Raw genomic sequence first — 23,183 nt, forward strand, 5'->3', positions numbered from 1 at the left:
TTTATTCCAGGAAAGTTTTTTATTAGTTTCTTTTACAGTACATTTACACTGTCATTTAAGCTAATGTGTTTGATAATAAAATGCAATTTTATATGCTGTGTTTTATGAATATATAATGAGATCCAGCTGTGAGCATCATCATTAGCATCACTGTTCTGTGCTTATATCCGCAGTAATATATGTGTGTGTGAGTGTGTGTGTGGCTGCATCATCTTTATCGTTAAATCCTAACTGAGTCTAAGCACACTGCACCCCGGCGTCCTCGGTGTGTTGGCAGTTGTTCACTCCGACTCCATTGTGAGGGCAGTTAAAGATAGAAGTCTCTACTCCTGTGCATCGCAGGTCATCCAGCCAGATCGAACCAGTCCCTGCAGAACAACAGCGGTGTTGGAATCAGACATCAAAAATATGTTTTTTTCTCTTCTCGTTCCTTCAGTTGGATGTTTTAGCTTCACTGTGCAGAATAATGTTTGTTGTTTGCTGAGCTCATTGAAAATCTGATTTTAAGGGTTTACAAGCAGGATTTGTGACATCACAACTAGTTCGGAGCCAGTCGTGGTCCGATATTCAACGTATACAAGTGTGATGTGGAAACTTGAAGCCTCCAGTGTGTTATAAAAATGATGGTTACACTGTGTACGAGTGTTACTATTTTATCTAGATCATGATGAATTGTTCTTGTCTCGTACTGCAACTCTACAACATCAGCAGCCTCATCAGCTGAGGTCAAAGGAAGTTCAGTATTATATTTGTAAAGAGGAAGATGTAGTAATTAAAATTTGTAGTAGAAAGGGTGAGACATGTCATCTGGGGGTCAGATGGGCAGGAGAACTGAAAACAGACATGATGTTATCTATAAGTCTGTATTTGATAGATTAAGAAAAGAACTGGTGTATAAAACCTTGTTATAAGCCTTTTTATTTGTAACCTCATCCTGTGTGTTGCACTGTCAAACGCTCCTTCTTGTACAAGAAAATAAATTCTGTTAAATTTTGATATTTCGGCTCCGGTCTCTATTGTTTAATGGTCATTAAGAAGACATTTTTTTAACACACGTTTTGCACAAACACTGAGAATAAACTTTACAGCGAGATGTGGTGTATCCAGCAGTTACGTTAACCTCTGTAATGAAAAATGTAAGCATATTTATATATTCTTACTTTTTAATGGGGGAGATGATATTTTAGGGGTTTCAACCATAGACTGTATAAAAATATGGACGTAGTTACCGTGACGTCACTCGTTGGTTTCTGAAGAGCGGTTTTGAAGCTCAAAGCGAGCCGCTCCGGCCGTCGCCATCTTGGCAGTGCGTGACGCTGCCTAACTCCCAGCCAATCAAAAAGGGGCAAAATGGCTGAAACAAGCCACCTAGCGGCTGGCGGACCTGTCACTCAAAGCAGCCATGTCCTTCATTATGCAGAACTTTACGGCTTAATCAAATTTAAACAGGTGAGTTCACCTCCCGTACAGTTGTCATGAAAGGAGAAATTAGCTTTAGAGACCAAAACTGTTTTTTGTACCAGGCTGTAAACATGTTTATTTCTGCTGTAAAGTTGGGCATTTTAACATGGGGGTCTATGGGGATTGACTCGCTTTTGGAGCCTCAAGTGGTCATTCAAGGAACTGCAGTTTTTGGCACTTCCACATTGGCTTCATTTTACAGCCCCGGAGGTTGCTGCTTGGTTTCAACATGGTAATTACAGTTTTTTCTAGAAAAACCATATCAGACACACATTATTGTTCAAAGCAGAGTATAGTTATATGTCTTAATACATGTCTGGAGGAGATCTTTAAGGGACTTATTTTACTGCTGAGTAAACTGACGACCCCTGATGAACTGACATATTTTATGGATATTTCATATTATATTCAGAGTATAATGAACCCAAATAATGAAGTCAGTACCTGCAGGAACTTCCAGTTTGGATGAATTTTGAATGAATTATGTCCTGTGAATATTGCAGAGCATCAGAGACTAAACTTTCCTTATAATTTAAATAAAAACTTTAAATTTGTTTAAACTATCATCCATACTGTACTTAATAGACATTCAGTGTTCTGTTCTTCCTGACACTTGGCTGTTGTCCCATTAGCCCTTCGGTTGTTTTAACAGTTAACTGTGCTAATGCAGGACGAGGCTATTTAGCTGCTTGCTACTCTAGCGTAGCAGAGAGAGAAGGCTCTGTGAATACGGTCTGTGCTCATGTCTACTCATTTTACGTCTTTATTGGACAGTGACAGGAAACGAGAAGAATGACCTGAAACAAAGGTTTACTGCTGGAACCGAACTGTTGACGTTGCAGTTATGTTGCATGCGTCTTAGCCAGTAAGCTACCAGGGCGCACCGCAATATAAGTTTTAAAAATAACGATTACATTTGATTGTTTTCTTCACAGAAATGAATGAAATGCTAAAACATATATTTTAAAAAGTTTTCTTATATCTCTTAAAATCAAGAATGCTTCGCGACCCCCCCCCCCCCCCCCCAGTGACGCTTTGGCGATCCCAGTGGGGGTCGTGTTGGGAACCAGTGCATCAGAAGATCACTTCTTAATGCACCTTAAATGTAAGTGATAGGGGACAAAATGCACATTCTACATTTTGTGCAAAAGTCTTTTAGGTGCAAAATTCCCTAGAAAGTGTTTTCTTGTTGAGAGAAATAGTAACAAAAAAGGGAAATTTTAACTGAAAAGACCCAGACTGACTTCCTCTTCCTCCACTGTGACATGTAAATGTTTCGTTTCAGTTAAAAAAATGTTGCAACGTCGTATAGAAACATCATTTCTAGGAGACGATGTTGTTCTGAAGCAGTTCTGTGATAAAACACTTCTGTTAAACGCTTGTGCTCACACGTCTCAGACGTTAAATGAACATTATATAAAACACTTTCATTTGATGATTATACATTTTGCATAATTGTAACTGTAGTTTTGAGTTTATACAGATAAAACAGAACAGTGTCAGACTTCATTGTAGCGATATCATCATGTATTACTTTGTTGAGGAAAGTGTTATCAACTGATAGAAACAATGGTCAAATATGTGAAAATAAGATCTGAGGGGTTATAAATGATCACAAAATGAAATCATATATCATAATTAACTAGTCGACATTGTTGAATGTGGATGAAAAATAACATTAAATGTTGAGGATTTTGATGTGATGGCGGCCACGGTCTTCTTACCTGCATTGGCGGTGAAGGTGGCAGTGGCTCTCTGGTAGCCCAGCATCTTACAGATCACTTTGCCATCCACAGTGTCGAAGCCGTCGTCACACACGGTGCCCCACGCGCCGTTGTGCCGCACCTCTACGCGGCCTCGGCTCGGCCCCGGTACCAGACGCACTGCACCTGTTAAAGGTTAAAGGTTAAAGGTTAAAGGATTGTTTGGTGTTCATACTAAATATCAAGTGTCTATAAGGTGTGTGTTCTGGATTATTGCTGATATTAAAGAGGACACATATTCTGCACATTTCCAGCTCTGTATTTATATTCTGGGGCTCTACTGGAATATCTTTGCATGATTTCCTTAAAAACTCCTTATTTATCTTCTACTGGTCCTTTATGCAGCCCCTCAGTTCAGCCTCTGTCTGAAACAGGCCGTTTTAGATCCTGTCTCTTTAAGGCCCCGCCTCCTGATGAGCCCACTCTGTTCTGATTGGTCAGCTTTCAGGAAGCTACGTAAACAAACTATAGTAGCTGGATTTCACTTCAAATCCATCCAGAATGAACAACACATGGAAACACCTTAGCAACCACCTTAGCAACCAATGCGACAGAGCGGACAGCTGTTTATGGGCGTGCCCGACGAGCCTTCAGAGCGTTTACAACTAATATTAATATAGAGTCGTTCAAGCTCGACAGACAGGAGTTTGGTTCTCTGAGCTGTTTGACCAGTAGACAGTAATCCAGCCACGTTGTTCTACACAGAGTAACGCAGCAGGACATGTGAACTTTTACAGAGTCTTGTCTTTAAATGACCTAAACAGAGAGGGATGTATCTGTGTCAGGGACAGTCCTAGATAAAAAAAAAACAAATAAAAATAAACTCAATCAGCCTGTTAAAGAAGGCAGGAGAGCTGCTCTGTGTTCACAGTGTCCTCTGAAAACAATGATAATCACGGTAATGACGGTGATGGAAATGGTTGGTGTTATATAAGTATACCATCACATTTCTACTACACACATTCTCAAGCACAAGAAGAAAACAATCAATCAGATTCAATGAGTAGAAATGAGTGTATGAACAGTCTATAAATGAGGCCCTGAGTCTCCTCTGGTCTCCAGGAAACAGCCATATGTTTGCACTCACACCCACCTATCCAAACCTATTATATCCTTTTTTTTTTGTTTGTTTTGTTTTTAATTGGTCTTTGTGTCCTCTGTAACATCCCTTCAGGTGATGATACCAAGTTACTCGATGTGGTATCTCAGAGTTTTAAAGCAAACTGTTGTTCTCTGTCGTCCTGAGCAGACTCACCCTCTGAGGTTCCTTTTTCTCCCTTGGCTCCTTTGGCACCTTGTAGTCCGGGGGAGCCTGTGGAGGGAAAAAACAGCTCAGTACATCTTCAAACTGACAGTTTACATGAGCTGAAATGAACTTAAACCATCTACTAGTCATATCACACTGATTGTATCACAGTCATTTTGATTTTGATCAGAGCTAGTCAGCTGTTAGCACATCTGTAATTAATATCTACATGTTTTATTGTTACTGTTTTAGTTTTTATCATTAACTCATCTCCTCCGTCCATGAGGAAAGGTAGAATAAACTTATATATTTATATACTGGTATTCATACATATGGGAAAAACATGATTCTAAATCTAGTTTCCTGTTAATGTTTTAATCTTTGAAACGTGAGCTCTTTTAAAACACACTCACCTCTTAGACCAGTACTTCCTCTTGGACCTGATGACAAGACAACAACGTTAGATTTTAGAAAAGCTCTCATAGAAGGTAAACATGTTTTTAAAGATACTTTTTATCAGCATTATGAAAGATACTTGCTGGTCCTGACTGATGTGACTTTCTACAGCTTGTCTGCCCAAAACATGAGTGGATTAAATGTGAAGTCCGTCATTTTTAGAGGCTGATTTAGCAGATAAAAACTCTTTGTGTGTTTGAGAAGTTGCAGCACAGTGACTGAAAGCTTTTAATTCAGATTAAGTGATTAAAGATGAAGCAGGTTCATTCCTGCTGTAAACATCCAGGAAACATTTTTCAATATTTGAGTAATTCCACCCACCTCAATGTGTTTTTTATGCAGATATTAATTGTTTTGTATCTGGATATTATTTAAGAAAAAGCCATTATTTGAATACGGCTTTTATATGAGAATGTATTTGTGTCGTCATGTGTTATGACATAACTAGTTGATGTACTGATACATATATATTATATATATATATGGTAGAGTTCAGCATCCAGACCCATGATGTAATTTAATTAGAAGATTATCTCTATTTCTCTCTCTGACTCTCTGCCAATATGTGCTGCAAGAGGAGCCAATGAATTAGCATTAGCCTGGCGAGCTAACGGTCAGTAATGGATGAAATGATGGAAAAACTGTTATAAAGGAGTTTCCTCTCCTCTTGAAACATTCTGACCTTGTTGTGACAACAGATGAAAACCAGTGATGGAAAGTAGCAAAGTACATTTACTCCAGTGCTGAAGTACAGTTTTGAGGTACTTGTACTTTACTTGAGTATTTCCATGTGATGCTACTTTCTACATTTCAGAGGGAAATATTGTACTTTCTACTCCACTACATTTATTTGACAGCTTTAGTTACTTTTCAGATGAAGATTTGACACAATGGATAATATAACAAGCTTTTAAAATACAACACATTGTTAAAGATGAAACCAGTGGTTTCCAACCTTTTTGGCTTTGACGTCTTACAAAAAGCAGTGTGTAGTCGGGGTCACATTTCACATGTCTATGAGTTGTTAACAGCTCCACCAAATAGTGATTTTTCCCTCTAAACTTCTCACATGCTTTCATTTCAATAAATGTTCAAATGATCCAATATTTCAGCAAAAATCAAAGATTAGAGAAAAAGTCCAAAAACTGAAAACAGATTTGTGTATCAGAACTTTGTTTTTTCTTCTTTCCTCTCCCATTAATCATCTCACCACCCCTCAGATTTATCTGCTGACCCTTTGGAGGGGCCCGACCCCTAGGTTGGGAACCACTGGACTAAACTAGCTAACTGTATATAAAGTAGTGTAAACTAGCTCCACCTCCAGCAGCTACAACAGTAACATGCTGCTCTAACACTGATGCTTCACTATTAATAATCTAATGATGTCATATATAATAATATATCAGTCAGAGGGACCAAACCACTACTTCACTGCAATACTTTAACTACATCAAGCTCAGAATACTTATGTACTTTTACTGCAATACTTTAACTACATCAAGCTCATAGTACTTATGTACTTTTACTGCAATACTTTAACTACATCAAGCTCATAATACTTATGTACTTTTACTGCAATACTTTAACTACATCAAGCTCATAATACTTGTGTACTTTTACTGCAGCAGGATTTTTCATGCAGGACTTTTACTTGTAATGGAGTATTTCTACATTGTTGTATTGGTATTTTTACTGCAATAAAGGATCTGAATACTTCTTCCACTGCTGATGAAATCTTCCAACTTTCCTCCACAACTCTTAAAAAGCATCGTAATCGCCTGCAGCAAAGTTTTAATGTTGTTAAGTTCAGCTGGGAAAGATGTTTACCAGCCACATTCATGTGAGTGATATTCAGAAAAGGGAAAGTTAATCTACAAACCAGTGAGGCAAATGAATTATTTTGAAATGCTGCAGTGTGTGTAATGCCAGTAAAACCAGTTGGCTAATCAGCTGGTAGAAGTTATAACGCTGTATGATCTGTGCTGGTGGGCCATATTCTGTCTTGCCAAAGTAGTCATATAACTTTGTCTTTGAAGGATAAATAATATTAATAATAACATAAATAAAGCTCTCTGTGGGTCGAGTCTTAAAGGCACAGTACAGGCGGGTTCAGGTCTCAGTTTTAGATGCATGTATCAGTCCAACCATGTAGATGTTGTACAGTAAGCAGCTGACCTGGAGGTCCTGCTGGACCTGCTGGTCCGATGTTGCCGCTGTCTCCTTTCAGTCCAGATGTTCCAGGATTTCCTGCAGGTAAACAGCAAAAATACATTCAGTATCTCGTATCACATGAACACACATCTGCAGCTACATGTAAACACACATGTTGAGGTACCTGCTGGTCCCCGGGGCCCCACGTCACCTTTGGCTCCCTGAGTTCCTGCAAATCAAAATATCAAAAACTGTTTTATCTTCTGAAAACTCAAAAAGATTTTAAACTCACAATATGTAATTTCAGCCGCTAGGCGTCTCAATCAAAACAATAACAAAAGACGGAGTGTGATGACGGTGTGAAGTAGCAAGGGATCATGGGAGTTGTTGTCTTGTTAAATAACCAGTTTCACCGGGATAGGATTACTCCAGTGTTCATCATTCAGGATGTTTTTATCCGCAGAGGTCTCCTCCTCTCCAGAACAAACGTACACGCAGATTAAAATCGTGAAAATATTAATTAAAGCTGTTTCACCTAAAAAATCTATATTTCTCTGATGATGTTTGGTGACCACCGGACTTCCTGGAGGGGCTGTTAGCCGAGCTGCTGCTAACGTTTGTCCAGTTTATTTCTCTGATAACTTAAGATCCAGACATCTAATAACTAAAATCCTTCTTCCAGCTAAAAGATATAGTTAAAAACCACCTAAATTTATCATGAAAATGTGGCTTAAAACTGAATAAAAGTCCATTTATAACAGTTTGTGTGGAACAACCACAACGCCGATGTATTATCTTGTATGTGTGTAAGTTACTCTTTGGTAGACGCCATTGTAGCGGACAAACACAGCGCCGCCGTATGCATCTGGTCCGTGTTTACTCTTTGGTAGAGGAGGTATGACGCCATCGACAGGCAACCAAATGAAACGGTCCGTTACTTTGATTAAATTACAGATTTCTCTGAGTTTGAAAACTGTTGGAAACATTTGGGATAATGTAAGTACACAACTCAACAACATATATAACATAGGTCTAGTTGTTTTTACACATTTTAATGTGGAATAATTACATATTATAGCTTTAAATAGAACATGAATAAATAAATAGAGCTGCAACATGAGTCAATGCAGAGAAAATCAACAACTATTTTAATAATTGATTAATTGTTTTGAGTCATTTTTTTAAGAAAAAAAAAGTGGTTTGTTTGGTCCTGTTAGTGTCTGTTGGGCTTTGGGAAACAGTAATAGACATTTTCTGACATTTTATGGACTGAACCAGTAATCGATTATTATTTCTGCCCTAAAAAGCAGAAATAAAACAAAGCTTGAGTCCTTTTCTGCTTTCAGTTCATCAGAACTGACTTCTTTACTGTGCAGAAATGTCTTTAAAACAGCATTTAAATAGAAAAAGTCATTAAACACAGCAATGTTATGCTGACAAACTCTTCAACCAACACTCACCTGCGACCCCACGATCTCCTTTCTCTCCCTTTGAACCTGGTCCTTGATTCCCAGGAGGACCCGAAGGACCTGCATCCACACACACATAATGAGTGGAAATTATGAATAAATGTGATATTTGCAAATTGCTTACATTAGTGATATTGTTCATGATGACCTGAAGTTAAAGGAGGAAGAGAAACTGAACAATTTCATAACTTCAATCTGCTGATACATGTTTCCACCAGGAATTAAATCAAAAAAATCACTTGATGTTCCAGTTTTACTGGACATGCAACATGATGTGAAACCAGCGATGAGTTTACCATCAGTCAGTGAGTCACACACACACACACCAGTTACATATTTACAGGATTTTTCAAGGTTACTTTTAAAAGGCAAATGTTTTCTAATGTATTTATGCTCAAATGTGTGATATTATATCCTTTAATATTCCAGTATTTGGTTTTATTGGTGTAGAACATATCTGGCAGGGTTTAGTGACTTCCTGATTATAATTTCTGTATATAATATGTTTTTAACTCTATTAACTATTTTCTATCTATGTAATTTTTTTTAGCAAACTTTGCCTTAGTTTTAATTAATCATATTAATGTAAAGTTTACATTCTGTAGCTACTCAGTATTTGACATTTTTCTCATATGTTATCAGTAGCCGGGCGTCCATTTTTACCAAACTTCTAGAAAATTTGGCAAAAGAAAATTTCAATTTAAGGCGTTTAACGTTTCCATCCGCTGCTGTTATGTGAATATTAAGAGTTGGTTCATCACCAGCAGGTGGCGCTAATTCACCAGTCGCTGCCATTAAACCGTCGCAGAAGAAGAAGAAGAACACAACGAGATGACGACATTAAAACAGCGACGGTGAAACGATGGAGAACGTGATGGAAATATGACTGTTAGTTTCATGTATTGCCGTGAGGAAGGTACAGTCTCCTCATCATCATCGCTCCACACACATCTGATGTTTCAGCTCTTCAGTGACGTTTAAGTCACATGATTCATGTCAGTCATTATTTATCACTAAGTCACATTTGGCTTTTATCTATACACCAACTTTTCCACCATTTTTTTTTGCGTTTCCACTCAGTTTTTTATGTGCAAATTGAAGATGTGAATAAAAACAGGTGGATGGAAACACACCTAGTGTAACATTATAGAGACTGTCAGTCTGTCTCAGGTGCTTCTACAGAGTAGATGAATATTCATAACACACTCAGATCAGGTCGGACACACCCACTCTGTCACTGTGGACCAGTGCAAGCAGGTCATAAGATTCACAATTTTCCAAGTATGGATAGTTTTCAAGTGGATCAAGTGGAAGTATAGTAACAAAAAGAGGAACTTTGGCATAAAAAGACTGTAACGTTGAAAGATATCTACTTGATTTGACTCATTTGGACGCTGAAGCTTCATATTAGCTTCAGATATACATCACTTCCATTGTAAGTGCATTATGAAGGGATCTTCTAATGGTCAGTATGAACAGGAGGAACGATTACTCCACTGTGGTGTTATCAGCCGTTACTGGAACTAGAGACCAGTATGTTGTGTGTGTTAGACGAGGCTGAAGAAAGAAAGTGTCCAAATACTGATATGAAACTGTCAAAGCTGCACTCAAATGCCACCACAAGCACTTTATCAGTCATGTGACTTCGGTTTACCAGCAGCGGCTCGCTAGTTAACACACTGTGACACACACACACACACACACAAACACACACACACACACACACACACACACACAGACCATCAGTGGAAGCTTACCTGGTGATCCACGAGGTCCAGGTGGGCCTGAAACATTGGAAAAAAAATGTGAGTTTGATGCTGACAGACTGGAGATTAAAGGTCCACTGTGGACTCTCTGACCTCTAGTATGACCTTGTTATGGAGTTGTCCTGCCAGTAGTCTCACTGGTCTACAGACCTGTTTACTGGTCTGAATCAAAACACTCTGAACCATCTTCAGGCAGTCCAGAATGATGCAGCGAGACTCTTCACTAAAACCAGGAAGTTCTATCATATTTCTCCAATTTTAGCTTCCTTTTATTGACTTCCTGTCATAGAATTGATTTTTTTCTCTTTTACCAGTCAGCGTATTCTGGTTTCAGCTGATTCCTGGAAGCCTCTTTTTTGTTTTTTGTTTTTCTGTTTGTGTCTGTTGGTTTTTGCCTGATTTTATTTGATTGTCTTTTTTTGCTCCAGAGATGTTTTATTGTTAAAGGACACATTTGCAGTTTTTTAAGTGTGTCTTAAAACATCAGTCAGTATTCAAATGAACATTAAAGTGTTTTTCTTGCTGTAATCATTCCTCCTGTTCATACTGACCATTAGAAGATCCCTTCATAATGACCTTACAATGGAAGTGATGGAGGACAAAATCCACAGTCCTCCTTCTGTGCAAAAATGTATTTAAAAGTTTATCTGAGGCTAATATGAAGCTTCAGCGTCCAAATGAGTCAAATCAAGTAGATATCTTTCAACATTACAGTCTTTTTAGTTCCTCTTTTTGTTACTATACTTCCACCTGCAGCTCAACAGGGAAACACTGTCCGAGGAAACACAAAGAGGGAATTTGATGCTAAAAAGACTGTAAATGTGTCAGATATCCACTTGATATGACTAACTCAGACTGATGAAGCTGAATAGAAGCTTCACACAGACTTTTAAATGCATTTTTGCACTAAATAACACTGAAAGTACATTTGAAGGATCTTTTAATATCCAGTATGAACAGGAGGAATGATGACAGCGAGGAAAACCTCTTTCACTGTTACTATGGACACCTGACTGCTGGTTTAAGACAGAATGGAAAAACAATCACTTTATTCCACAAATAATCATGGTGAAATGCATCAGTTTGACCTGTAACTCCTGGCTGTCCGGGTTTTCCGTTGAGTCCCGTGTCACCCTTATTTCCTGGAGGTCCAACGCCGCCGCTGTCACCTGGAGAGAAGCAGGCAGGTGTGTCATCTACTGATGGACTGAATCTGCTGCTGATGATTGTGTTAGAGTATTAATGTGCCTATATGTCATCACACAAACAGTAACAATGCAGGCTGTGTTGGTTAATAAGTCGATTAGACCACACACACACACACACACACAAAAGGAAATTACTACGTTTCAATCAAACGTCTTTATAAATTAACAAGTGTAAAATTCTAACGTTAGAGTCTCACTACACCTCACGCCTGAAATGAAAGGCTTTAATTACCCTTTAGGAAGTATGCTCAGCAAAATGAATGTTAAAGGTGCTTAATAAATATCATAGCAATCTGCTGATTTAGACTCAACCTGAGAGGATACAAATATCAACAACAAGTTTCATGGTGATCTGGCCAGTGGCTGTTAAGGGACTGTATGTTGACTCCACCTGGCCTGGTACCAAAAGATAAAATGTTATTATGAGACTGTCCTCCCAAGGAAAACGACACAGTATGTCAGAAAGTCAGTCATCCAAAAATGACATATAGTTAGGTTTGAGTGTCAGGTGGCATCTAGTGGCCGTAATAATTATGACCCGGAGCAGCGGTGCAGTTCAGATGATGTATATACAGTATATGGAGGGGTGGATGCAGGCGACTTCGCCACAGGAGTCCTCTGTTCATTTCCTGTTTGCAATGAGTCTGGACAGTTTTTTTTTAAAAAACATAACTTTAACCCTGCAGTTATTATTGTAGCCATGACGATGAAGATGTAATAACTTTAACTCACACCACAAGTTTCCGTAATCTTAAAGGGGAACATATTCTGCACAGTTCCAGCTCTATATTTATATTCTGGGGCTCTACTGGAATATCTTTGTATGATTTCCAGTTAAAAACTCCTTATTTATCTTCTACTGGTCCTTTATGCAGCCCCTCAGTTCAGCCTCTGTCTGAAACAGGCCGTTTTAGCTCCTGTCTCTTTAAGGCCCCGCCTCCTGATGAGCCCACTCTGTTCTGATTGGTCAGCTTCAGGAAGCTTCCTCCGGCTCCGGAGGCTACGTAAACAAACTATAGTAGCAGGATTTCACTTCTTTTTCTCCTTCTTTACTCCAAATGTCAACTTCTCAAATCCATCCGTACATGTTGGTGCTGAAATCCACAACAACAACCTTAGCAACCACCTTAGCAACCAAGGCTACAGAACGGACGGCCATTTATGGGCATGTGTGACAATCTGACGTCAGCTCATCAGCAAGGTAGAAAAAAAATGTTGCAAATGAAGCGTTAAGTTCAGATTGAAGCCCTGACTTTTGACTTGCAGGCAGCATTTCTACATACGTTAACCTCAAGTTTTGTAACTTTGACCACATTTCACATCCGACATCAGAACAGGAAATAAATAACAGGAAACCACAGAAAGCAGAATATGGCCCTTTTAACACAGTGATCATTTGAACCCAAACCATCATCTTTCCTTAAACATAACCAGACCTGAACCTCAGCGTTGTCACATCATAAAACATCATCACTGTTTTAACAGTGACACAGACATGATGTCACCCTGCAGATTACTGCTGATAGCAGCGCCAGATTAGAAAAAGCTTCTATGTGTCGTTCTGGAGTCACATGATCATTTAATTCGGAGGACTTGTTGCATTGTTTATATTTTTCATCTTCAGTTTATTTAGTCTTAGTTTCTGTTTATTTTAATGTAGTAAATCTATATGAAACTGAAACAAAACCTGTTCATACACACATGCACACAAACACAGAAGTGAAGCTCAGATTGCATCTTGATCCATGTTAGCGTCTGATAAATTCTTATTATTTAGGGTAAAAACACCACACTGTACAGCTGTGGGGGTTTTTTTTATTCAGGGTAGATCTGTTGTGAAACATCTGCCTCAGACTCGGGTAATTTGACAGCTTTAGTTAAAGTCCACCCCCCCCCCGATAAAGACTTCATACAGGAAATGTCAGTGCATTGACTAAGTTGCAAGGGCATGTGAAATAACGGCTGCAGCTCATCCATCAGCCGCGTCTCATCAGCCGTCTGACAACAGATGACAGGTCATCAAGGCCGGGATCATCGCCGGACCTGCAGCTGAAAGTTAATGCTGCACAGACACACCGTCAGCTGAATCAAACGCAGAGAAAGTTTGATCCCGGTTGTCGTTCTCTGGATCCGAGGTTAGAGATTAAACTCCTTCTCTGAACTAGTTTGATATCACGTCATTTGATCGGTAATGTTCAGGTCTGTTCCTCCACACACACACACACACACACACACACACACTCAGTTACCACATACCCACACTTCTTATTTTTAACTTCAGCTTCTGACGTCATTTTGCATCTGCATATGGTCGACTCACCTTTGAGGCCCCTCTCTCCTGGTTGACCTGGCAGCCCATTTGTACCTGGAGGTCCACGAAGTCCAGGAGATCCAGGAGATCCAGGAGATCCAGGAGGTCCATGAGGTCCAGCAGGTCCAGCAGGTCCTGAGGACACACACACACACACACACACATTTCTAGGGTCAATAAATTCTGTCCAGGTTGTCACAGTTTTACACTTTGCATGATTGTGAACAGTTACTGAGACCGAACCCTCGACAAGGTGACAACCAGAAAAATGCTTTCTTTGTTTCCATGACAACGGGCCTCATGCATGAAGCGCTCGTACAAACGGATTCATTCCTAAGATGCACAAGTGATTTAAGAGCGAAATTTAGGAGCTCAGAGCTGTCGTGTGCGTGTCATGAATACATCATCTCTGCCTTTCTTCACAGCGGAGAAACACTTGTTTGACTCATACAAACGTTATAATGTCCTGATATTTTTTTGTCATATTTCGGTGCTTCTACATCTCAGTAGTTGTTGGAAACTTCTCTCACTCTGACAGCTGTCTCTATCTCTCTGCAGCTCTCTGTCCACCTCTCATATTAATCATGGAGCGTTTTTTGTTTTAGAAAGACTTTTTTTTTTTGGCATCTAACTTCATGTCAAAGCGTTTCCTCTTTATTTCTGTCACAGTGCAGCTGCTGCTCTGATGGATTCATGTTTTCTAATAGTTTCAGGTCTCCTACTGATGCTACTAAATCTGTTTCTGTCTGCTGATTTCTGACAGCAGGACTTGAAGCTGTGCAGTGTTTTTATTCTCTGGGAACTTTTTTTGTGAATAAAACTCGCCCACGAACGGAGCTGAACAAGGAGCCTTTTATGTATGTACAGTTTTTTATTGTTATAGCTTTATTTATTCAGGAATCTAATTGAGACCTGAGAACAGGTTACACACACACACACAGGATCACAGTAATAAACGGTTCATTCACAAAACAGTCATCACACTACTTAAAACAATCAAACCAGTCTGTCCCAGTTCAGAGGAACTTTTAAAGCCAAACTGCTCTGTGATCTGGTGTCACAGTTATCAGCTCTGAGCTCAACTAACAAGGCTGAAACAAGCGATTTATGACAAGTTTGTGACGTGAAGAGACTTTGTTGAATCTGACTTTGAACAATCATAGAAACAAACCTCACAGAAAAATGTCAGAGAGGATAAAAATAGTAAAATGTTCTTATTCACAGACACACATGTGACATCTTACCTGGTTTGAGGCTAATGGCCGTCAGTTTGTCTCCCAGGTTGTTTGTGCTCGTGTTCAGCAGGTTTAGGTCGGCCTTCATCCTGTCCAGCTGACCCTCCTCTCCACACAGGCTGTTGACCTGTCGTCACGGCAACCGATGGAAAAACATGACTGTGATTTTTAAAGATTAAAGATCCCCCTGCTTCCAGTCTTTGTGCTAAGCTAGGCTAACCACAACTATTTGTACTGATCTGATTTATTTATTATATTTACTTTTTGTGACTGATGTATTGGACATGCAGAGCTAAAGTAAATTGAAAAGTCTGAACTGAACAAAAACAAACGTTGCACATAAACAGCAAGAGGACCTGGTTCTGAAGGGTCCACACGTGGCCCTTCAGGGTCTTGGTTTCTTGGGTGTTGTTGTGGATGAGAGTTTGGAGGTCGCCATCGCCCTGCTCTTCACCCGTAGGAATGTGATTGGACGACAGCTGTTCTGACCTGGCATCAGAATGCGACTCAAACATGAAAACTGGGAGCGAGAGGAAGAAATAAACACGTTTCATGTCATTTACATTAAATAACAGCATCAGTTTGATGTGTAGTTTGTGACAAAAAGTCAGTTGCACATACTGGTATATAAATAATAATCACATTGAAAAATTAAAGCTGCAAGCAGCGTTGGTCGAGACCTCGCACTCATTTTGCTTTTTAAAAATGAGGGATATTTATTACAAGTGTGGTGTGCTTTTATTTTGAAAGATTGATTGTCAGGATGAGAATTTTCTGCAGGGTAAGACATGTCTGTCTTGCTCACACCTGTGTCATCAAAATTAAGCAAGTTTTGAGCTCATTCACTTGACTTTCAATTAGTAAATTGAAAACTCTTGATGAGTTTGTGTGTAAAACAAATTATTTTCCTAATTTTCATCAAGTCTATTTTTAGAAAAGGAAAGACTTTTGACCCACATGACCTGTATCAAAGTTTGAAGCTGATACCATTAACGCCCTCGGAGGGGATGGCGTTTGTTCAGGGTCCAAAATTGGGGCAAAGTCTTATTTTGAAAGGCTGATTGTGGACTTCCTGTTGGATTTAGGTCAGGTGTGTCTGCATATGATTTGTAGGTCTTGATGAGATGAATAATTGAGTTTTGGTTTGATCTCTCTACAACATTCCTGCGGGCCGTGGCGGCCATTTTGTTACATAGGTGGCGCTTGAGAGTACATTTTGGCACTTTAGGGGTTAATTTTTACATTTTATCAAATTTTTCACCAGACCTGATGTGCGTGCCAAATTTGGTGAGTTTTTGAGCATGTTTAGGGGGTCAAATTTAGGGTTTAAGTGGCGTAATAATAAAGAAACAAACAAACAAACAAACACACGAAAAACAATAGGGTCTTCGCCCTTAGGCGAGGACTACTGTTTTACAGTAGTCCTCTGCCTTTTGGGCTCGGTCCCTAATAAATATGTGATAGTAAATAATACTATCTGTATGCAGTTGTACCTTTATAGAGGAGGAAGGCATTAAGGGGAGTCTGTAAGATGAGGTAAACAACCACAATGTTCAAACACCACTGTCTTCTGGGCTTCGCTGGCTTCAGATCTGAAACACAAACAGCAAAAACTATATTTAAAACACTGGAATATGACCAGTACAGGGGTGGAGCAGGCTTCTCGTCATCACAGGGAAGTCATTTCAGGAGACAGAAAGTCGCCCGGGTTCATCCAGCTGATACAAAAACGCTTTTATAAATTTGGAAAGCTGCGAGCATGAAACATTTCGACAAGTGGTGGAAAATGTCAGCTGTCAATCGCGATGAAAACCTGGAGGGGAGCAACGGAGACGGATTCTTTTTTATTATTGGCAGTAAAGTGAAAAAACTGACACTTGACCAAACTGGTTATGACTGGGAGGTAAACTACTGTCCCCTCTGAAGGTGTTTGTGTATGAAGAATATGTAACATGCATCTGATCAGTGATGGTATTTCTTCCTGTTTTCACCTCAGACTAGTGAATGGAGAAGATAAGGTGCTTCCATCTTTTAAGCAGTTTCAACAATAATGTCTCAAAAATGATGTTTAAATAATACGTTTGAAGATATCAGCAAAATGTTCACTGACAACATATTTAATTAGTTTTTCTTCAGTATCTACTCTCTGCTTAAAAACTGTAGCCTTGGTTGAAGCTTTTCTGCATATTCACATGCACAGTGGCGTCTCTCTGACATGGAAAAACTTTTACTCTTTGGAGTCGTTTCTAAATAAACTAAAGTAACTGCCGTCCTCAGCAGTGGTGGAAAGTAACTAAGTACGTTTATTCAAGTATGTCTTACAAAAAGCAGTGTGTAGTCGGGGTCACATTTCACATGTCTATGAGTTGTTAACAGCTCCACCAAATAGTGATTTTTCCCTCTAAACTTCTCACATGCTTTCATTTCAATAAATGTTCAAATGATCCAATATTTCAGCAAAAATCAAAGATTAGAGAAAAAGTCCAAAAACTGAAAACAGATTTGTGTATCAGAACTTTGTTTTTTCTTCTTTCCTCTCCCATTAATCATCTCACCACCCCTCAGATTTATCTGCTGACCCTTTGGAGGGGCCCGACCCCTAGGTTGGGAACCACTGGACTAAACTAGCTAACTGTATATAAAGTAGTGTAAACTAGCTCCACCTCCAGCAGCTACAACAGTAACATGCTGCTCTAACACTGATGCTTCACTATTAATAATCTAATGATGTCATATATAATAATATATCAGTCAGAGGGACCAAACCACTACTTTTACTGCAATACTTTAACTACATCAAGCTCATAATACTTATGTACTTTTACTGCAATACTTTAACTACATCAAGCTCATAATACTTACGTACTTTTACTGCAATACTTTAACTACATCAAGCTCATAATACTTATGTACTTTTACTGCAATACTTTAACTACATCAAGCTCATAATACTTATGTACTTTTACTGCAATACTTTAACTACATCAAGCTCATAATACTTATGTACTTTTACTGCAATACTTTAACTACATCAAGCTCATAATACTTATGTACTTTTACTGCAATACTTTAACTACATCAAGCTCATAATACTTATGTACTTTTACTGCAATACTTTAACTACATCAAGCTCATAATACTTATGTACTTTTACTGCAATACTTTAACTACATCAAGCTCATAATACTTATGTACTTTTACTGCAATACTTTAACTACATCAAGCTCATAATACTTATGCTCATGTGAGCAGCGTTGGCATATTTTCTGTAATTGTCCTTATTAAATGTAATTATTGGCCAAACTGTGTCAACACATAAACACTACACACTACTAATAAAAGAAATGTATTTTTAATGTTTCAGATTTGTTTTGTCATGACTGCAGTGGGACATTAAAGGATCAGTCCGGTGATTTTCTATATTGTTCTTCTTGTCAACAAATCTCATGTTTGGATCCAAACCAACAATGAACTGATCTACTAACAAGTATTATTGTGTTTGTATCAAAGCTGATATATCTTATTCCTCCGTTGTTGTCCAGAAACTACTACTGCAATGAGCCTCATCACTGCACTGACTGACAGTTGTTGCTGCCTCTAAATATTTAGGGAATATATCCAGGAATCTGTTTGAAATCATATGAAACTGATCTTTAAGTATAATTTGATGCATTTACTGTCCTACATTTCCCCTCAATAAATGATGACATTTACTATTTAATGTCCTTGTATGAGTCGCCGTGTTTTAACATGGTGATGAACCTGTTTGTCTGCTGTTTCCTGTCTAACATTAAAGATGAATCATTGCTTCCACCTGCTGGTCACAGCTGCCACTTCATTCACTCTCAGGTTGAACAGCTGGAATGCTTCAACATATAACCAACATCCTCCTACTGTCTATTTCATTATCTTCTGTAATATAACATTAATGGCTTTGGTAAGGATTTATTTTACAGCTCTTTTAGTTTTATATAATAATAATAATTTGCAGGTATTTAGTGTTTAATGTTTAGGACATTTTACAGAGAGGAAGATGCAGTTTGGTTCAAATTATAAGAAAAAACTGCAGAAAGTGTGAAGCAGGTTAATTGTGCCCAATCATCACTCTCACTGAGAAATTCTTCCTTTTCCATGTGTCATTTTATGCGTCAAACGACATATTAGAACATTAGACTGTTTCCTAAAAACACCATAATGAGCACATTTCCTGTGTACTAACACTGCGTAACCCTCTCAAAGAAAGAGAGGCTTACCTAAGAATGAAAAGTTACACAACAGCTACTGTTAGGAAACTATTGAAAGAACCTAATATGCTGATATAATAATTAGTACTAAATTGCACCACCCTCTTTGTAAAATGTCCAAAAAGTGAATTGTTAAATATCTGCAAATTACTCAAAATTTCCAGGAAATTTGTATAAAATTAAAGCTTAAAACCTCACTCGACTATTCTACTGTATTATTTACTTTAACATAACATGAATGGTTTGTTGACAGTGCAGAATTCCCATGTAGTAAATGTTTTGTTGTGAATATTTTCTCAGTTTTAGTTCCAGTTTCAGTTTGTTTCTGTGCTCTTTTACACGTTAGCTGAACTGATGACTTCTTTGTTTTGTTTGTTCAACCTGAAAATAACTCGTGAACCGAACCGGTGGACATTTTGACATCAAAGCAAGAAAATCACAGGTGTAAATGATGTAAAACCTCTGATAAAGCTGCTGAACACTACCTGCTCAGCACCAAACACACACAGTACTTGTTAGTAGATGAGTTCATTGTTGGTTTGGTTTGTTGACAATAAGAAAAATATTTTAAAAATAATCATCAGCCTTCTTCTTTTAATAAGTCCAAATGTGTGCTGTGAGGGTTGTTTCTAAGAAAACACCACCAAAAGCTGAAGAACGTGTCATCAGGAGCAGTGACTCAACAGATGAAAGAGGAAGGAAAGAAAGAACAAAGATTCATCTAATATTCTGCTGAGAAGATCATTTCTATCTGGTGGAGAAAAGACCAACTTTTATTTGAGTCATGACAGTCGGAAGCTCTACTTTATTATTATTATTAAGTTAAACAGGATTTAGCTCACTTATTACAGTAATTCATTATTTACTCAATATATATGGAAATGTTCTCAATAGTCAGTTTCATACTTTGAGAGTGAATGATCTTGTCTATAAAAATATATAATAAATCTATATATTCTTATAGATTTTGTCCTTTTAGAGACAGTTTCCACCAACACAGCTCAACTCATGGAGACTTGCAGTACTTCATGTTATCACATGTGCATTCTTCAGTTTTGGAAGTTTTACTCTTTTAAGCATTTAAATTGTTGCCAAACTGAAGTTTTATTAATATAAATATACTCAGTTCATCACCGTTGACATGCCAGACAGCAGTCAGCTGCTCTGATTGGCCAGTCAACACTTCAATATGACAGAATATGGAAATAGAATCATTAACGGGCCGAAGTTCATCTTTTTGTATAGTTTGAGTTTTGTGATGCATTATTTTTAATTGGTTAATTTATGGATTGTAATTAAAGTTGCCCTGTGGAGTTTTACTGTAAACAAACAAAAGCTGATTCTTAAAGTATTTTAACTCCTGCATTGTTTACATCCTTGTTTACTAGCTCGAAGACTTTATTGAGGCGTTGATGCAACAGAGATGCATTAACGTAGCAGTCTGTGACATTTAAAGGATCAGTCTGCTGATTTTCTGTATTTTTCTTCTTGTCAACAAATCTCATGTTCCAAACCAACAACGAACTGATCTACTAACAAGTATTGTGTTTGTATCTTATTCCTCTGTTGTTGTCCAGTGAGTCACAGCGCTGCACTGGGTCACATGTTCCTTCATCATGAAGAGTTTGGTCTTGTTAGTTTGTTTAGAAACGGCTCCAAAGACTAATAACAGCATCATGTTTTCAGTCTCTGGAGAGTAGTTCTGTGTGAGACGCTACTGAGCATGTGCAAGAACATGGTTGTGATATGTAGCACAACAAGCTAGTGAAGCTCTGCAAACAGAACCGTGTTCCTGCACATGCTCAGTAGCGTCACCAGCCTCACTCTGACTGTTGAGGGTGACTTCAATGACTAAGAGATCGACTTTAAATGTCCTTTTCTTTAAAAAAAAAAAATCACCCACATGGATCTTTAAGTCTATAAATGACAAAAGTGATATTACAGTTAACAAGCTGCTTAATGTAATAAACTCTGTCAGTAAAAACAACCTTGAATGTTTTAGTTTTGACAAATAAAAAGGTGTCTGACTGTTTTCTTAGCCATGAATCAGGTCTTTTACCGGTTGCTTTTTTGGGGGAATCATCTCAAACTGCATCTATTAGCTCTGAAGAGTTCTGTTTTCATACTCACTGTCATGCTGGAAGCTGTAGAGATCACTCCTGCTGAGCGACATGTCAAACAGCGGGTTACTCTGAGTGTACGAGACTCGATCGTTGGCCGCGTCCACTGATGTTTCCATGCTCCCAAAGTCCAGAGTCACCTTCACCTCCTATATCAGATACTCTTATAACACACAGTGCATGACGTTAGGAAAACGTGAATCTCCCCTAGATTGCAACAGAACCTCCTCACAAAATGACTTTCATGGACACGGATTGAAGTAGAGGAAGGAAACGCATCTGATTTGTAGCTGAGGTGGCCAAAAATCAGCAGCTCATTGCAGGGCAGCTGGTTCCTAAAATGAGGAAGTTTTTGCCACTATAACCACAGAAACAAGAAGGCCTTGCAAAATATTAACAGAAATAAAATTCAGTACTTTGTACCAAGGTCTAGGTCAATTTTACTGTCCCCCACTGGAGAAATGTGTCTCAGATTAAAGGAACTGCTTAAAAAAACCAAACATCACAGTAAGAACACACATGCAGACAGCAGCCTGAGAGAAAATAAGCAAGTGTCACTCTGTTAAAAACTTACACACCTTCACACACACGTATCTCACTTTACACGCTTCCAAACAAACACACCCTCCTCTCTGTCCTGCAGGCGCAGGTGTAGATTTTGGGTCTCGACAGCAGGGACACGTCCCTACTGTTCTGGAATTTTCCATCTTTAGAGGTTATAAACTGGGTTACATCGGGTCAAACTTGGCTTTGAGGTCACACTGTAATTCTTAATCAGAGATGAAGATATCTTCTCCTCGAGACTTCAGCTGTCTGTGATGTTTTGGGGAAGGCAGAAACCTCTCTGATTTCCATGGTTACCAAGGTCAGAGGAGGTTTCCCTAAACAACACAGATGGGTGGATGACACAGTCAGACACTCAAACCAAAACTGCTGAAATTACATACAACGTGACTTAAACTGATATGGGTAAAGTGCAGTCCCTTGTTTAGAAACTAGTGAACCAATCAGACTAATTTTTCATACTGTAGGCTGATAAAGACGAGGACTCGGACCTTCAGAGGACAGAGTGGAAAGAGACAGCATCGGAGCAGAACACTCTGGTGTTTACTGCTTTTGGTCCACTTGGCCGACTGCTTCAATAAACGTTTTCACCATTAAGACATCAAAAGTCTCGTGTGCACCTTGACCATCGCTCAAAATATCCACAACACCCACCAGTGTCAAGATGCTGCTGAATCGTGCTGATCAATATCTTTACTGATCTTAAATGATTTTACCATTTTAACTCCACATAATGTTAAACTGTAAGATCTTTCCAGAGTTTGCAGGTTTGTGTGTTTTTAGTCGACCTGTTGGTGATGAAGAGTAGTGAGTCTGCAGCGGTTACTTCCTGTTTATTGAAGCCATTTTCACTGAACAAAACTAACATCATATTTAAATTTCAGGTGTTAGGTGTTGTCAGCAAATTTGTGATTGTTGGAAACAACTTTATACTGTAGCTTAGCTAATAAGACTGTTGTGTCATCAATCCATCAATCGTCTTAATTAATGAGAGAAATATTTACTATTTAATACCACCTTTCCCCTTTTTTATGAGTGGATCAGGAGCAGAGTTATTATTGTATATATGTGTCATTAACACATGAACATTATTTATAAGCTACGTTAGCTGCAGCAGGTCCACACACACACACACACACACACACACACACACACACACACAGACACACACACACACAGACACACACAC

At 38.6% G+C, this 23,183-nt stretch overlaps 1 protein-coding gene across 1 annotated transcript; it reads right to left on the reverse strand.

The window, feature by feature from the left end:
• Positions 1 to 100: 100 nt before the first annotated feature.
• On the reverse strand, positions 101 to 21,656 carry marco (macrophage receptor with collagenous structure). The gene is made up of 14 exons (XM_067602837.1): positions 21,441 to 21,656; positions 16,560 to 16,658; positions 15,423 to 15,586; positions 15,076 to 15,193; positions 13,841 to 13,966; positions 11,401 to 11,481; positions 10,304 to 10,330; positions 8,538 to 8,606; positions 7,262 to 7,306; positions 7,102 to 7,173; positions 4,884 to 4,910; positions 4,480 to 4,536; positions 3,186 to 3,350; positions 101 to 368 (listed from the first exon to the last, which is right to left on the reverse strand). The coding sequence occupies exons 1-14, from the start codon at positions 21,547 to 21,549 to the stop codon at positions 238 to 240; spliced, it is 1,290 nt and encodes a 429-aa protein (XP_067458938.1). The 5' UTR covers positions 21,550 to 21,656; the 3' UTR covers positions 101 to 237.
• Positions 21,657 to 23,183: the final 1,527 nt, after the last annotated feature.

The sequence above is a fragment of the Thunnus thynnus genome, chromosome 11 (genome assembly GCF_963924715.1).
Source record: "Thunnus thynnus chromosome 11, fThuThy2.1, whole genome shotgun sequence".
Taxonomy (NCBI): Eukaryota; Metazoa; Chordata; class Actinopteri; order Scombriformes; family Scombridae; genus Thunnus; species Thunnus thynnus.

What these genes read in the sequence shown, in the direction of transcription:
- marco (XM_067602837.1), bottom strand. Translation starts at nt 21,549, where the DNA reads ATGGAAACATCAGTGGACGCGGCCAACGATCGAGTCTCGTACACTCAG. An exon ending in TGCCTTCCTCCTCTATAAAG is followed by an intron (nt 15,587 to 16,559) that starts GTACAACTGCAT and finishes TCTCGCTCCCAG; the next exon opens with TTTTCATGTTTGAGTCGCAT. An exon ending in AGGTCCAGCAGGACCTCCAG is followed by an intron (nt 4,911 to 7,101) that starts GTCAGCTGCTTA and finishes TCTTGTCATCAG; the next exon opens with GTCCAAGAGGAAGTACTGGT.